This window comes from Melanaphis sacchari, unplaced genomic scaffold, assembly GCF_002803265.2.
Source record: "Melanaphis sacchari strain LSU unplaced genomic scaffold, SCAv2.0 Contig77_pilon_pilon, whole genome shotgun sequence".
Taxonomy (NCBI): domain Eukaryota; kingdom Metazoa; phylum Arthropoda; class Insecta; order Hemiptera; family Aphididae; genus Melanaphis; species Melanaphis sacchari.
This window is the reverse complement of record NW_020271547.1, coordinates 2597631-2614046: the sequence shown is the minus strand read 5'-3', so window position 1 is coordinate 2614046 and position 16416 is coordinate 2597631. Positions and strand designations below refer to the sequence as shown.

Below are 16416 nucleotides of genomic sequence, written 5' to 3'. Positions count from 1 at the left end.
TACTACTACTACTACTACTACTACTACTACTACTACTACTACTACTACTACTTACTACTACTACTACTACTACTATTACTACTACAACCGTCGTCGTCGTCACAGATGTGCCACAATGGCCACCACTGCCGCTGTGTGTCTGTATCGATCTGCAATAACCCGAATGTGTTTTGGTCGTATCCCGAAGACCGTTTTGTCGCTTTTGCCTTTTACCCACCCCTACGCTGTCTCCTAAATGCGAATAGGTCGTTTAACTTGGCCATACTACACTACATTCTCTCCCTCGTCAATTCTCACCCCAAAAGTTGACGTTTAAGTCGCATCGCATGTGTGACAATAGAAAACAGTCCCACTTCAAAAAAAAAAAAAAAAAAAAAAAAAGAAGCAAAACGCAAATAATAAAAATTACTTTTTCCGCTACCATGACTATAATATATTGCATTCTGGACTTTTGTGTAAATTATTACTATTATATATCGTGGACTTGATCGGATGAAAAAAAAAACACGCGTTGACGTTTTTATGTGGTAAGGTATATAAATGCAGGTATTGTGCTAATGTAAAAATATCCTTAAAAATAAGTGTCTTTTACTAAATAATTATGTGAAAAAAGGTCTCGGAGGCGATAATGACTTGTAGGTTTTATATTTTTGAAAATTAAGTTTAACTCTTATTAAATATACATTGATATTAATATATTTTATCTCTCAACAATTAAATAATAACATAATAATGATTAAATATAATTTGTAATTTTTTTTTTTATAATTTTTTAATTTTATTTATAATTTTATTTTTTATAATTTGTTTAAATAACGATATTTACTTAAAATCTCTCAAACACATAAAATATATCACATATTTAAAAATATAAGTAGTATGTTTAAATTTAATGTATTTGTTCGAATAGATATTCCTGTAACGATATATATTATTATAACATCATGCAATTGTTATGAGGTCTAAACTCCGCAGCTTGATTTTTATGCGTGATATGTGGACTTGTCGTTAATAATAATGTATTTAATTAATTTATACGCTGTCAGGTATAAACAACTTAAACTTATTAATATTGCATTAATAATAAATGTGTCATTTCGGTAATGAAGTCGTCGGCGAGCGTAGCGAAAGCACACTAAAGTTCAGGTATAATACAATTTGGCAGTTAAATTGTACCGAATGGACCGCCCGAGTCGCCGGATCCGTACGTTTTTTTTTTTGTTTATCTTACACATCATCATTATTATTGTTATTCTGTGTACACCATGTGTGTTTGGCTCGCATAAATAGTCAGTTTACGGTTCTCGCCCAGTGCGTTATTCGCGACGGTACCGACCGCCCGTGCGTATTTAATATATGATTATTACGTTTTGTACTTATACAGTTTATAATGTACGCGCATACTATTTTAATATGTTTGCGCACGCGCTTATGCATTATGTATTATTTTATATGCACACATATTTTGTGTGTGATCGATCGACCTGTCCATACCACCGAACCGAATAATAATGATTAACGTGATTTTATATTCGATTTTTGTCGTACACGCGTTGTAATTCTACAGTGAAAGCGAACAAGCCATCATTAAATTGTTTGTCCTTTTGATTCGATTTTTGTTTTTGTTTTTTTTTTCCTCGGCTGCTGTCGAGTAATTTAGGGTAATATATTATAATACGTGGTGCTTGAATCATTGAGAATGCTAGTCCGAATGTGAATAATTTTTAACCCCGATAATATATATTTATTTCTCTCTGTTTTTTAATTTTATTGACTACATGATATTTGTTTTTTGTTAAATTTTTCCTGACAGATTTATCCAAAAGCAATTCTCTGATGATAATTTTAGTGCCAAGAAAATTGGATACTCGATCTCAAATGTATTTAATTAAAACAATTGTATGCAAAAAGAGATTAGTGATGTTGTGTAACTCGGTATTGTATTATTAAAAAAACTTTTTTATCATACTAACATTTCATGATGTCACTAGTTATATATTTTTGTATAATGTAACTCGTGTTACAGCACAGGCTGAACGAAAATTACTATTACTAATTAATAATTACTACATTATTTTAAAATTTAAAAAAAAAACGATAATAAGTTTTAACACTTGCCAATGGAATACATAAATATAGTATTAGTATACGTTATTTTTTGTATACATAAATTAGCATAATAATATTTAGGAATATATTGATCAATACAAATTGAGATGTTGAAAATAAAATATCATAACATATAATATTATAAACTATTTAAAACAATTTTCAGTTATAATTTACAACAAATGATATTTTAAGACTGACACGTTTGTTTTTGGTTAAATAAGCATTTCATGTTACAGTTGCCAAGTAAAACTCACCTAAATTTTAATTTTACATCATAGTTGTGGTATGCTTAAACAAGCTTATATAGTGGGCGAGGGTAACTAGGTAATTAACGTATTTCTGTTACAAAGTTTTCTTCTAATTATGTTTGTTTTCAAAATATAAAGTGATGTAGAAAAATAATAAGTATTATTTTTTTTAAAAATTTCAATTTATTTTTAATTTTGTACGATGTTGCATTTATTAAAAAAAAAAAAAAATAAAAATAGTTTGTACTATAAAAAACAAAATAATAATAAAACTGATATTATTTAACTTTAATTACATAAACTATACGATTAATAATAAATATAGGTATATATGTATATATACTATATATATGATCAATTATTTTATCAATATTTAAACTAGGTACACAACTATAAAAAAATATGATTATTTATCGTATCATTATAGTAATATGTAACTGAATTGAAATAATCACTATATTTGTAATTATTCAACCATTCATTAAACATTAATACCGAAATAGTTTTAAATTTATTTCATCATCGATACGAATAAATAAAGTTAATTCATAATAAATAATATATGAATTCATATTTTATATAGCTGCTATTAGTTTAATAGATAAGTTAAGAATGTATTTTTATTACATAAGATGTAGATATAAACTTATGATATTACATAATTCAACAAAATTAAATTATATACTAGGTTTTTATGGAAACATGTGTAATATGCATTATAGGTGCATATTTTAAGTGTACGCAAGATGGTAACAAACATCGATAAAAGATTTTTGAAGATATTATGGATTTGTATACTAAAACTCTTATTATTAGAAGTTTCATAAGATACCATCTTATAATATATTTTAATCTATACAATTTATCATTATAAAAAATTTGTGCAAATAACGTGGAATTTAATAAGTTATTACTTATAAACGTAAATACATTCTAAGAAATATTTGACTTTATAAAAAAATGCTCTTATCCTATCAGGTTTATTGATTGATAATTTATAATACAATAATGTAGAAAACAATTTCATATTATCAAAAAATCTATAAGACGTATAAAACTCGGGATAGTCCATATTTTTAAATAAAATAAAATTGTCTGTATGTATCATAAGTTTTTGACAATTATTAAATAATTGTTTTTATAAAGCTACCAATTTTACAAAACACAAGTATTCTAACAATTTTAATTATATTGTGGTTCTTAAAATTAATAATTCATGTCGATTAAAGTTAGTTAATCAAAAATAATCATTTGTTTATATTTTGAATACAAGTTGTATATTAAAAGTGTTTTCAATGAATTTACACATTAAATTATAATTTAAAATTTAAATACATTGGCTATTTTATATAGCGCTTTGATATGATATTATTTATGAATTACACAGCATAATAAAACAATAAAATATGCAGTCCATATTATACATTGTGTTATCATTAAATAAAACATCAATTTATTAGGTATCTGTAATTGGTAATGTGCTGTTTGTTTATTCATCAATTAGTAGACAATATCAGTACAAACATTATACACTATTATAATCTATTTAAGTAATTAAATGTATAATGGGTTAAAATTGATGTTTAATATTTAAATTTATAGAAAAGAAGTGTATCCCATACTTTATTTAGTTTATCGTTATTATTACAATAAAATATGTAATTCCTATGTATTATAAATAATACTAATAAATGTTTGGTAATTTCAAGTTTATACAATATTTCATCAGCACTAAAATGTAATGTCACAGATCGTACAAAACAAATTGTGTATGTATTATTTATTCACTCTCGGATACGTATTTATTTTATTTTTTCTTGACATCTAACAAAAAAAACTATTGTTGTATAACTACCGTTCAATCTCCACAATATAACTCCGTTGACCTAAAAACGTAATTTATTACAAAGTTATTCCGAAATATCAAGTTCCATGTGTTATATTATGTTGAAGAACGTTCATAGTATGATAATCTATTTGATTGCTGAACAGATTATATATAATCATGTGGAGTTTATTTTTCTTAGTTATTTACAGAATCGCTCGTAAAAAATTATAATTTTATTAATGTAAGTTATTGGGTCGTTTTTATTCCTGTTAAAAATAGCCTACCTTTTTAGTGAAAATAAATAATTTCTTTTTATATACGGACATTATTATTGAATTATGTATGAAAAAAGAAATGTTGTTTGCCCACGTGTTTAGTTTATCGATTCACAATAACTTAAAATAAATTACAGATAATTTAGGTTAATTATATTTTGATACTTAATGGGTTTTCATTTTCAATGGTATTCATAAAATAATCTAATAACTTTTTTTTTTATACTAAAATATAGTTAACACATGTGTTTATTTAAATGGTTGTTTAATGGCACTATTATTATAATATTTTATTTCTATACAAGAGATGATTTTGATTACATGTATTGTATTTTATACATTTTAAAATCAATATTTTTGCGCGTCAATAAAATCATGATAATTCAAATAATGTTTACAAATGAAATATTTCATACACATTTTATACGATACAATCAAATGTCATGTTATATGACTAAAAATGGTTTTTCGAATATCTTTTTGTTTACTTCAGTATTCAAAAGTTTGAATGTGTATAATACTCTGTCTGTTGTGAAATTTATTGCTGTTACAGATGTTTTCAAAAACTTAAAAAATTTAATAACTTAGTAAAACTATAGATTTATAAATTATAGTATTATTTTAAAATGTCAAGTTATTATTTCAAATAAATAACGTGTTTTAAAATTATTTGAAATCATGTTTTTGTCTTGAGAAATTTTTATTATTTTGGCAAAAGATATTTATTCATTGAAATTACAGACTATTAGTCAAATGATTACATTACAAAAAGTATTTAAATACATGAAATATTAGCATACAAAGTGATATAATAGCATTGATGGAGCGTTAAAATCTATTGTAGCATAATATTCTATGACGATATTTTGTTTTTTGTTATTTATCGGTGAGGTTTTAATTAAAAAATATATGAAAAATGTATACCTTTTGCGTTTGTTACTGGGGTAAAGAATGATCTGAATATGTTAAAAGCTGTAAAAAAACATTGTAAAAAAATAGGTAGAAACAATATTGTTCAGGATGCACGTACAATTTTGGTGGTTGCCAAGCATAATAAAAAAAAATTTGTTTGTGTACCGTACGAAAAAAATATGCTTTAGTGGGAGAATATATGCAGAAAAATAGAAAAAAAATAAGTAAAGAAAAAATATCTGGCCCACTAGCTAAAAATAAGATTACATCCAGGGTAATTTAACCAAAGCGGCTGGTTTATGGGTTGTGGGATAAAGCGAAGAAAAAAAAAACCTTTTAAATATTTCAACGGGCCGGAAATTTACCAAAAAGACAATAGTATAAAGTTCCTCTTTGGTTTTCTCCACCCCAACTACACACGTACACACACCTGCGCGCGTACTGTAAACAGTTTGTGCATAACCTTAAGATTAAAAATTATTCGTTTAATGTTTAAATTCGTTTACTCCGTAATTAGGTTGATTGATGTATTTTCAATGGCATAATATGATATCGAATTACCTAATCTGTAACGTTATACTGCCATACCGTTCCGACCCATTTAACCATTCTGAATTGATCTTCATTTTGTTATGAATATGTATGTACGTACGCGCATGCGTGTCATTGTGCGTATGTGTCCGTGTCATGTCGTCCCTCAGGCCGGAAATTAAAAATAGTGCAACTCGCCCGGATGATTTACTACAGAAACTAAAGGGAGTTGACGAGTGGAATGAAAGAGATAGCGGTGGAAAAATGGAACAGAAAAGAAAAAGGAAAAATATATCGGAGAGATACGCAGCCTCTGCCGTTTACGTCACAGTTTAGAATTAAACAAATACAATTCTTTTCGTTTTTTGTTTTTTTTTTTTTCGTTTTCTTCTTTCCTCCGTATTCTACGACAATGACGACGACGACGACCGTTTCTCTCTGTTTGCGGACACTTATCGTTACATAATGTCTATGTATACGTATATTTTTGTGCGGTGGTTTTGCGGCGAGGTCGTTGGCTCCCCGAATAATCTTAATGGAAAACGCCCTTAATTGGATTTAACGCTTTTGCGTGAGACAGATTTATGGTCGTGTTGTCCTCCAAAGGCTTATAGAGTGGGTGGGTGGTAGAACGCCCCTTACCCCTCCTACACACACACGCACACACAAGTACTCTGAGTACCCAACTCTACCACATCTGTCCCGCTTACCTATCAGTTAAACTAACTTTTGGTTTTGGTGGGCTCGCGTGTGTTGTGCGTATATGTCGAAGATTTTTGTGACCACTGCAAATATCTCCCCCCCTCCCCTCATTCCCCCCTCACACATGATGTTGACAGTAACCACGGCGATTAGTGGTCTGCCGAAAATGCAAAACGATTTACTACGCCAATACACGTGCCCATGAACCGATAGTCGTAAATATCAATTACAACACGGCGCGTAGACCCACGTGTCGTGTGCAATATTAGTCTCAGCGGCCACCGGTACTCATTATGAAATAATTATTACCCGAGTCCGCCGTTATCTACGGTCGTAATTCATTTTCTTTCCACTTTCGAAACTGCATTCGACTACTTTACCACCGCCCCAATGGTCGTCGTCTATGTCGTCGTTGCTTTCTGAGTGTTTCTTTCGCGCCCACTCCGGACACGCCAACCACCTCCTCCGCATCACAACGCTTCCTGTGCTACAACTACGACGAGCCCTAAATACCTGCTACATCCGCCGTCATCACAAGACTTTACGAGAACATTCCGAAAGGGAAACTCACCCCGGAAATTACCTGACTCCATTATCGCACGTGGTTGAAAAGTCGAATATTCCGAATCACCGTATTTAGTGTTACTGGTGTTTTATTTTCGTTAAATCCATAAATATATTTTTTTATTTTATTTTATTTTTTGTCGAAGGCATGCCTCTGATTACATATTAAGCGACTAACAGCTGCATAAAGTAAAAAAAAAATTAATTATTTAGGTGTCTTATAACGGGTTTTACCTAAAAGTGTAAAATAAAAAATTGAAAATTTCGTTTTCAGATCAATTTCTTACATAGTTCATTGTAAGTTTTTTTTCATACATAATTATTAAAATTAAAAATAGGAACTGAAAATATACTCGATCATTATGTTAAATTATATACATTTTTAATTTAAAATATATACATCTTTCGCAATTTTATATTTATTGTATAATGTAAATACTTAATTTAAAATAAAAGTATGGTATATTATTGAAAGGCGATTATGTTACCTTTTTATAATCTATATTTAGCAAACGATCCATAATATGTTCGCTGATATTAAATGATACAAATTGAATAGTCTAATGTAGAATTATATTTTATTTATTTATTTTATGAAAGAGGATACTTGAACTGTAATGAGGTCAAACTCATAAAACAGATTTTTTTGAACACAATGGTAGGCCAAATCTTGTATTCCCTTTTATAGTCGCTTTCGGACTTACAATATTATTATCTATAATGTAAAAACCTAGAACGTTATTCTATCCACGCCCCCTCCCCTCCCCCCAAAAAAGAAATTAGATTTAAACAGTTGGCCCTAGAACCATACTAAAGCCGTATGAATGACTTGGATTATTTAAATGACATTCAACAATTAAATGGGCGTATACTTTATCAATATTTTCATCAGTCAGGTTCATTGTTAAAGAGCCAACATTTAAATTTAAATAAAAACTGAATAAAACTATTTGAAATATTATATTTAATTTTATAATGCTATTCAATATATTTAAAAAATAAACTAAAATTTAGTTATTAATGTTCAACTAAATTATGTTTAATTACTTGTAAGTCTAGTCGATACATAAATATTTCATATTAATATACATTATTATAAATCTAATAAAAATGTATGAACATTTTAAAATTAGTCAACTAAAGATAATTAAAAATTAATTGATCATTGAAAATATATATTTACTTTCTGAAATAAATACCTTTTTAAATGAATTTTAAAAATTTTGTTCTTTTTATTTTCTTTATAAATACTGTATTTAATTTGTTTTCCTTGAAAATTAAATTTATAGACGTCGAAATATAATGAAATAATACATAAATAGGTGAATGATATAGGTATAGTTCCAATTGTTTTATATTTACACTTATTCTAAACTTTATAATAACTATGATTAAATTAATAAACTTAATTTTTAGTAAAGATTTCAAGAAATATATTCTAATGTGGTTACTTAATAATTATTTTGTATAATTTTAGTGGTATTGAGTTTTCATATTTTTAAAAGAATTGTGGTCACCCGTAAAAATTTAAAAATATCAACGGGATAAAAATAGCTGTTTCATAAGAAATGTTGATGAGTGATGATTTTTTGAATCCATCAGTCTAATCACCTTTTTAACTTTTAAGTCTTATAAAATTTGTCAACATGATCGACGTCCACTAACGATATTCAAGTGTAAGAGATACCTCCTTCTTCAAATTAAAACATAAAAGTAACGCGAGATGGTTATGGGAACTTAGCGTTAAGTATTATAGCCGTGATCCTTATTACGAAAGTTTTTATCGTTTTTGAGCATATTAGATGATATAAAAACTGAAAGTAAATTTATACACATGCACACAATTTCTTTATCATTTCATTTTATTTTGACATTATTACTTTGGAAGGTTTAAAGCTCTAGAATTTAACTTATAATTAAACATTTAAATGAAATTAGTTTTTTAGGTAAATTTTAGTTTAAATAACATACGAGTTAAAACCAAATACATCTGGTTCTACCTAAGAAACGATCTTTTAAATATTCAAGTATTAGGTATATTAGCGCGTGTTGGATGTGTAAAAACATAAAAGTAAAAGTAGAAAATATTTTATGGATACATTAATGTTTACCAATGTAATTTCTAAAGATTTTACTATTTCAGCCTAATATTTTAATAACAATTTATATATTTTCTTCAGTCGGCAGGTCACTAGAACGAAACGGTTAATCATTCACACACTGATAGCTACAAATAATGGGCTGACCCTGTTGTTTTTGTTGTTAATGACATAGACCCAATGAAACAAAGACATTAAACCTTGTGTAAGCCAAAATTTTCGCCCCAAACCAGGTTTTGTACTTAAGCTGAAAAATTGCAATCCTCTCTACTCTTCCAACCCAATCATCAAACAATAATTTATTTCTTTTCTGGTATTCTTTTTTTTTATATTTTTCACCCTTTTCTCTTTATCATCAGTGCAGCGGCAGACTGGTTTGAGTGGTTTCGAATTTATCATCGTATTTCGGTTCTCCAGGCGTATATATAAAAATTGGTCGATTATCGTTTATTGTTTTGAAGGGAAATAAAGAAAATGATAACGCGTTGTTTTTATAGTACTGGAGCTCGAGGATTATCCGCCGATGATTAATAGCTCCGTTTCTTTTTATTTTTTTTCGTAAGCCCACTATAATTCATCTCTGCAACGACTTAGTTTTGACGTCGAGTGTCTTTGAGGGTTATTGAACTATGTGTTGAAAAATGTATTCAATTTTTCCGACCAGATATATTTGGATTGTGTCACTAACAACAAATTTTATTCAGTAAACCATCTCTATTCTTTCTTTCCAATCGGTCCCTCTGCGTGAAATATACTCGGGAGAAATGCTTTGACAGACTTTTGTGTTTATGTGTGTGTTCGGTAACTTTTCAATAAGTTTTTTTCAGACGCGTTAAAATACACCCAATGACGAATTTATTTTAACTTTATTATTCTTGAATTCTTTAATAAATCTAGAGTACACGAATTTTAATGTACAATATTGCAATTCATATAGACAAAATCGAAACAAGTAAAATCAAATATTCTTGTAAGAAAATCCACTTTAGTGTTTTTAAACGTCTACTCAATGGTATTTTTCTTTTTTAATGTTTACAAACAATACTTAATATTGTATCATTTGGTTTAAATTATATAACAATAGTTAAACTTAAACATTTAAATAACAATCATTATATTATACGTAATTGCTTTGGACGATAAAAAATAATGCTTCAAGTGATAATCAATACGACATTTTTACAACTAAGCAGAATTTATTAGAAAAAAATCGCACGTTTGGAAATGTAATTGGAACAACTTAAAAATATTAAATAATCTATGTATTTTTTATAATGCGTGAATTTTGTATTATTGACCTAAAATTACTTGTTAAATGTCATCAATAATTTGAAACCGAATGGTTGAGTATGCGCCCGAAGATTAATGCATTTAAAGACGAAGAAGTTCATTGATGATATTATCATCTATTCAGTAAATGGTATTTTAAAATGCATTTTCTTGAAACTTTAAGCTGGGGGACTGACTAAGGAATTAATAAATTTAATTTTCATTTCGAATAAATAAATTCAATTAAATAGTTAATAATTATTTAAGTGAACAAAACTTTAGTTTGTCCTACATTGAAAATGTTAAAGCTTATTTTAATATTAATTATTTTGTTTTTAGAGATGTGGCCAGTAACAATATTACGGAGATAGATGTACACGCATTTAGCCGACTGACCTTATTGGAAGATCTGTAAGTGATTTAATAGAATATACTTTTTTTATTATTAAGTTTATTATGAACCCTGAGAAAAAATTGATAATGTGTTCAAGAATCTACGATAAGTTTTAGTTTTTAAACGTAAAATTATTATTTTAACACATAATACAAAACGAACCCATTATTATAATATTAAATTATTAGTGAAGTGTGTATATAGTACATGTGTGTGTTTTATAATTGTAAGTTTTGTTTCTATATAATCATTATTTAAACTTAAGTTTGAAAAAGAGCTTTAAAAAATTCGTGTACCAGTTAAAAATTTTTATTTAGTAGATTCTTTAAACAGGTCATATTTGACATTATCATTACTATTATAGTCATTAGTTTTCTTTAACAATAAATTATAAGTAAAAAAGGAGAAAGAATAATTACCAACATGTATGGCATACTTGTTATTGTTAACAATAATGATTTTAGTTGAATTATCATATTTAAAATACTGATTTAGAGACTGTGATAACTATGATAGTTATTTAATGCATTAGTATGCATTTAATGTAGAGCCATATATAATAAGAAATAATTTTTTTTGAAATTTTAAAATCGTAGTAAAAAATTTTGTTTCAATGCATAGTTTTCAAATAACTTTAAAAATGTAAACAAAACTTCTTACTATGGTTTAAAAAAAAAAAAAAATTCAATAGATTTAAGTCTTATTACTTTCAAAAGTGGTAAATTTGAATTTACTCAAAGAATAACGATTCATTATTTCAATACTAACTTATTAAATCTCAAATAATATATTTAAATATATTTTTAATAAGAATTTAAAATTTGATTAAGAATTCTGCACACTTAAAATACTACTTGAAAAGAAAAAAAATATGTGAACTGAATATAATTTATGAATAATATAAATAATTTTTTTAAATTTTACATATTATTAACATTTACAAATTAAAAATAAAATATATTTTTATAATTTTGGTAAAATGTGTATTGTTGAAGTATATATTATATTATACATTTATAATTAATTTCAGTATGGTCTTTTCTGATACAAATGGTTTGTAATAATGGATCCAGTATTAGTCACTTTCATGAATGAGCTAACGTTTTTCGGTCATGTCGTATTTGTAAAATTTGTCAGGTTGAACATTTTATAATCTTTGTCGATCTTAAAAATATATTCTAACACTGCAAATAAAAGTACAAGTTGATTAAATGACTATTATTTAGGGAATTCGAATTTGTAGTGGACCTTTTTGAGTGTTTGAAGAATTGCTAACCGTCCATAAAATAGTTCATTCCAAATGGATATGGTTCAAAATTACATACAAATAAAAAAAATGCGTTGATGACGCTGAACATCAATCGTTGATAACTTTTAACATACATTTTTTCTAATGAAATAAATAATTTGTTAAAATTAGTTTTTAAATAAAAATTACTAAATTATAATAATTATATTAATGGAAAAAAAAAAACTATGAAAGTCCATATCTTAAAACTTCTATATTGGTTACTAATTTGTAGAAAATAAATAATCGTATAGTTTAGTTTGAACAAAACAAAAAATTTATTAGTTTTATAACATTATGTATGTACAAATAAAATTCTCCATAAATACTTTATTGGTTAGAAATAGTAGTTCAAAACTTACAAATAACTAACGATTGAAAATGCTGTCTAATTTATACTTAGATATTTTAATTTCACAGTAATTTATAGTTTCTTTACAAATAGAGAAAATTACACAGAAGTTCTGAAGAAATCAAGAAATTTAAGTAACTATAATTTAACAGAACTTAGTTTCGAACAAATTTGTTTTTAAAATATTATGGTTTACTTTTTCAAACGATACATTACAAATCCATTATTAAATCTAATTAGCTGTTTTTAAATAATTGATGTTAATCTAAAATATGTAACTGATAATCGTTATAAATTGGTTACATATTAAAAAAAAAGTTTTACATTAATAAAAACATTGATATTGATTCACCACAATTAGAATGGGTGGTATACTTAGTGTATTGTATTATTTTCTATATAATATAAACTTACAATTTAATTTTGTATTTACATTAAAAATTTCGTAAAATATTTTAGTATATTAAATTTAATTACTTATGAAATACTTTCATTTTATTTTTACCAAGATTTTAAAATTATATTCTCCTTAAAACAGTTATTCAAACAATTAATAAATAATGTAGTATATTATTGTGTTTCACATAAATAAGCAAATGTGAATTATTAAATATTTGTGTATTTTGACGTATATTAAATTTATTAAATTATCTATTTTTTTAATGGTTTTTATAGTGATATTAATACATTTCTATAAAATAAAAATATTATTCATTTCTTATTATTTTTTATTTTTTAATTATTATTAATTGTATTAAAAATGTTGTTTTTTTTTTGTTCTTTAGATGTTCATACTAAAAATAAAATTATATTTTAACAATTATTGAAGTTTCTAGCTATTGATTAATAAATTTAATATTTAATATAATATACAAAACTATATTTAGTACATTTTTTACATACTTGGATATGTTTAAACAATAATATTTCATAATCAAATTTAAAAAAATGAACATATAAACAAAGAATTGGCAATTTTTTTTTTTTTTTTGTGAAATAATGATAAAAAACAAACATTTATTTATTTCGTTAAAATTATTGTTATGTATACCCTTTTAATCAGCGAATGAGTAAGGAATATTTTTTTTCTATTTCTTAGAACAAACTTTTTTTACTCAGAAATGTCCATGGTTAATATAAAAAACAACATAGAATGAAGTTAGAAAAATTATTACCATTAATACATGCGTGGGTTCAAATAGAATTTTCTAAAAACATATATCTTATTATTTTAAATATACATACTTTATATGTTTAAAAAAGGAATTTAAAGTTATTTAAAACCATAGTTAGCAAACTTGTCAAACCTATGTTAAATTTTTATTAAGTTCGTATGTTCTTATTAGAACATTTTACTTTACTCATTATTTCAATAGTTCTACAACACTCCTTTGATGAAAGTCATTAATTATATGCTAAATACTGGCATTGTGAAGTTAAGTAATATAATATATTATGAAATGAATATTAAATTTTAGATATTTTAACACTATTATGTAATTAATGGTTTGATAAAATTAACAATAAAAGTATACTATTAATAAACTGTTTTAATTGATATGTCATATTAAATTAATTGTCAGTTTATTTTGATTTTTCAAACAGTAATTCTTTATGAAATTATATTCCTATTAAAATTATTAAGTTTTTTTTTTGTCAATGTAAAAATCCATCAACTCTAAAATTCATTATTTCACGATAGCATTCTAAGTAAACCATAGACATGATTTATAGCAACCCACATATCGTCATCAAATAACTAATAACATTTGCATTAAATTTTAACGAGTTATACTTGTCAGTTTTCAAAATGGCTAACACCGTCTAGGGAGTCAATTTAACATTTCACATTCAACTTATTCATATAAATGTTCATTAACATTATGTATATGCGCTGTAATGTTTTAAAACGTTTTATAATATGTCCCACGAGAAAATGACTGAGCAGTGAACGAAAACATAGATGAGAATAGCAATCGTATATATAATACATACACACACACACACACACACACACACACACACACATTTATTTCTGAAATGCACGCCCATAACCTAATCAAAACGACCAAACGTCTCCACCCCCAATCTAAAAACATACCCTAATCTTTTTATATATATATATATATGGTTTCTAAAGTCTTGTAGATAAATATATGTTTATTCGAAATAAAATAAGACTTTTAAGAATGAGTGTAGATGATAGACTGCAGTAAACCATAAAATATTCTTTACGATAATATTATGATATGATGAACATTGAATATTAAGCTATCAAATTGTATTCAAGATAAAGTTGATTGATTGAATTCGGAAACGTTTTAAGCAAAATCGTCGAACACTTTTCATAATTCAATAATGTCTTTCAATATCATTACATATATTATACTGCTAAAAAAATTATGTAAATTATTATTGTAATTGCTAATGGCCAGCCGTAGTTCCCGAGGCTTGATCTGACAATAATATTAATAATTATACACACATATATATAATAAATAATAATTACAAATTATTCTTGTATCTACGTTATTACAATGTATCATATTAATATAAGTGGTTTTAAAAAAATTCTCGAGAGAAATTGACATTCGTTATTTATAAAAAAATATTGTTAGTAATCGTTGTATTCAATTAAAACAAATAAACAAATATTAATTAAATTAAAATTCGTGTTTATGATAGCTAAATCATTCAATATTTATAAACTATACTTTGGTATCCCATTAAAGTTAATTATCTTATCACTTAATAATATTATATAGTTTAAAAATTATATTTTAGCAAACCATATAATAATGAATTAAATAAAATAACTATTGTATTTTATGATAATATATTTAATTAAAAACACGATCATATGTTAATTTAAAAAAAGTTTTTAAATATCTATTATCTGCTTGATAAAAAAAAAATCTTATACATACTTTATAATATTCATCGACTAGTCAATGACTTAATTTATTACCACATAATATTACATTATTTTCTATATTATATATTATAGGTAGAGTTTAAAAAAAAAAAATGGCTTTTAAAATATTATTTTATGTATAATTATGAACTTATAGTACAACATAATCAAAAAACATATTATACAGCTTAATAATTTCTTTATTCGTATATTTATTTTTTATAGTTTGAATACATAAGTTACCAAAAATGTAAATAATAATATGTTTTTTATAACCTTAGATATTTCATATAATGAAGAAAATGACAGAATATAATTCATAAATCATTTATGTTTTGTGCGTGTTTATTTAATGATATTTGTCTTAACTATGAATTATAAGTTACAATAGTGATACTAATGCTATATTAAAACATATTTTGATATAAATTTTCATAGAGCTAATGACTAAGATATTAATAAAAATACAGATTAATCAAAAAAATAAAATCTATGTTTAAAAATCTTTACAGTAGTTGATTTTTTTTTTCATAAAAATTAAATATTAGATAAATACGACTGGAATGATAAATAAATTTAAGATTGGAATTTGAAATTTGTTGTTTCTTAATTAAATATTTAAATTTGAAAAATAACTATTTTAATATATATAAATCCATACATTTTTTTTTGTGTCCAAATGTAGAAAACACTAAAAACTTTTATATGATAATGAATTAAAACTTATGACGGTGTATGTACATTCTAATTTTATAATGTAAAATTAAATAACATAAATTTAATGTAATTATTTGGTACCTTTTGTTGGTGAATTATTGTTATTATTATTATAAAGCTTAAAATAAAATATTATAGTATAAGTGTGAGATTCTTTTGTTCATATTGCATAATGTTTAGGTATCATAATACTGTTGTATGTTTCTTTTGT

The 16416-nt window shown here is 25.3% G+C and overlaps 1 protein-coding gene across 1 annotated transcript in view; it reads left to right on the top strand.

The window, feature by feature from the left end:
* The window catches only part of LOC112601311 (leucine-rich repeat-containing G-protein coupled receptor 5), an 81080-nt gene that overhangs the window by 41700 nt on the left and 22964 nt on the right, over positions 1 to 16416 (top strand). Inside the window, exon 3 of the mRNA XM_025348852.1 lies at positions 10880 to 10951. Coding sequence (XP_025204637.1) covers positions 10880 to 10951 — 72 coding nt within the window. The remainder of the gene's footprint in view (positions 1 to 10879; positions 10952 to 16416) is intronic.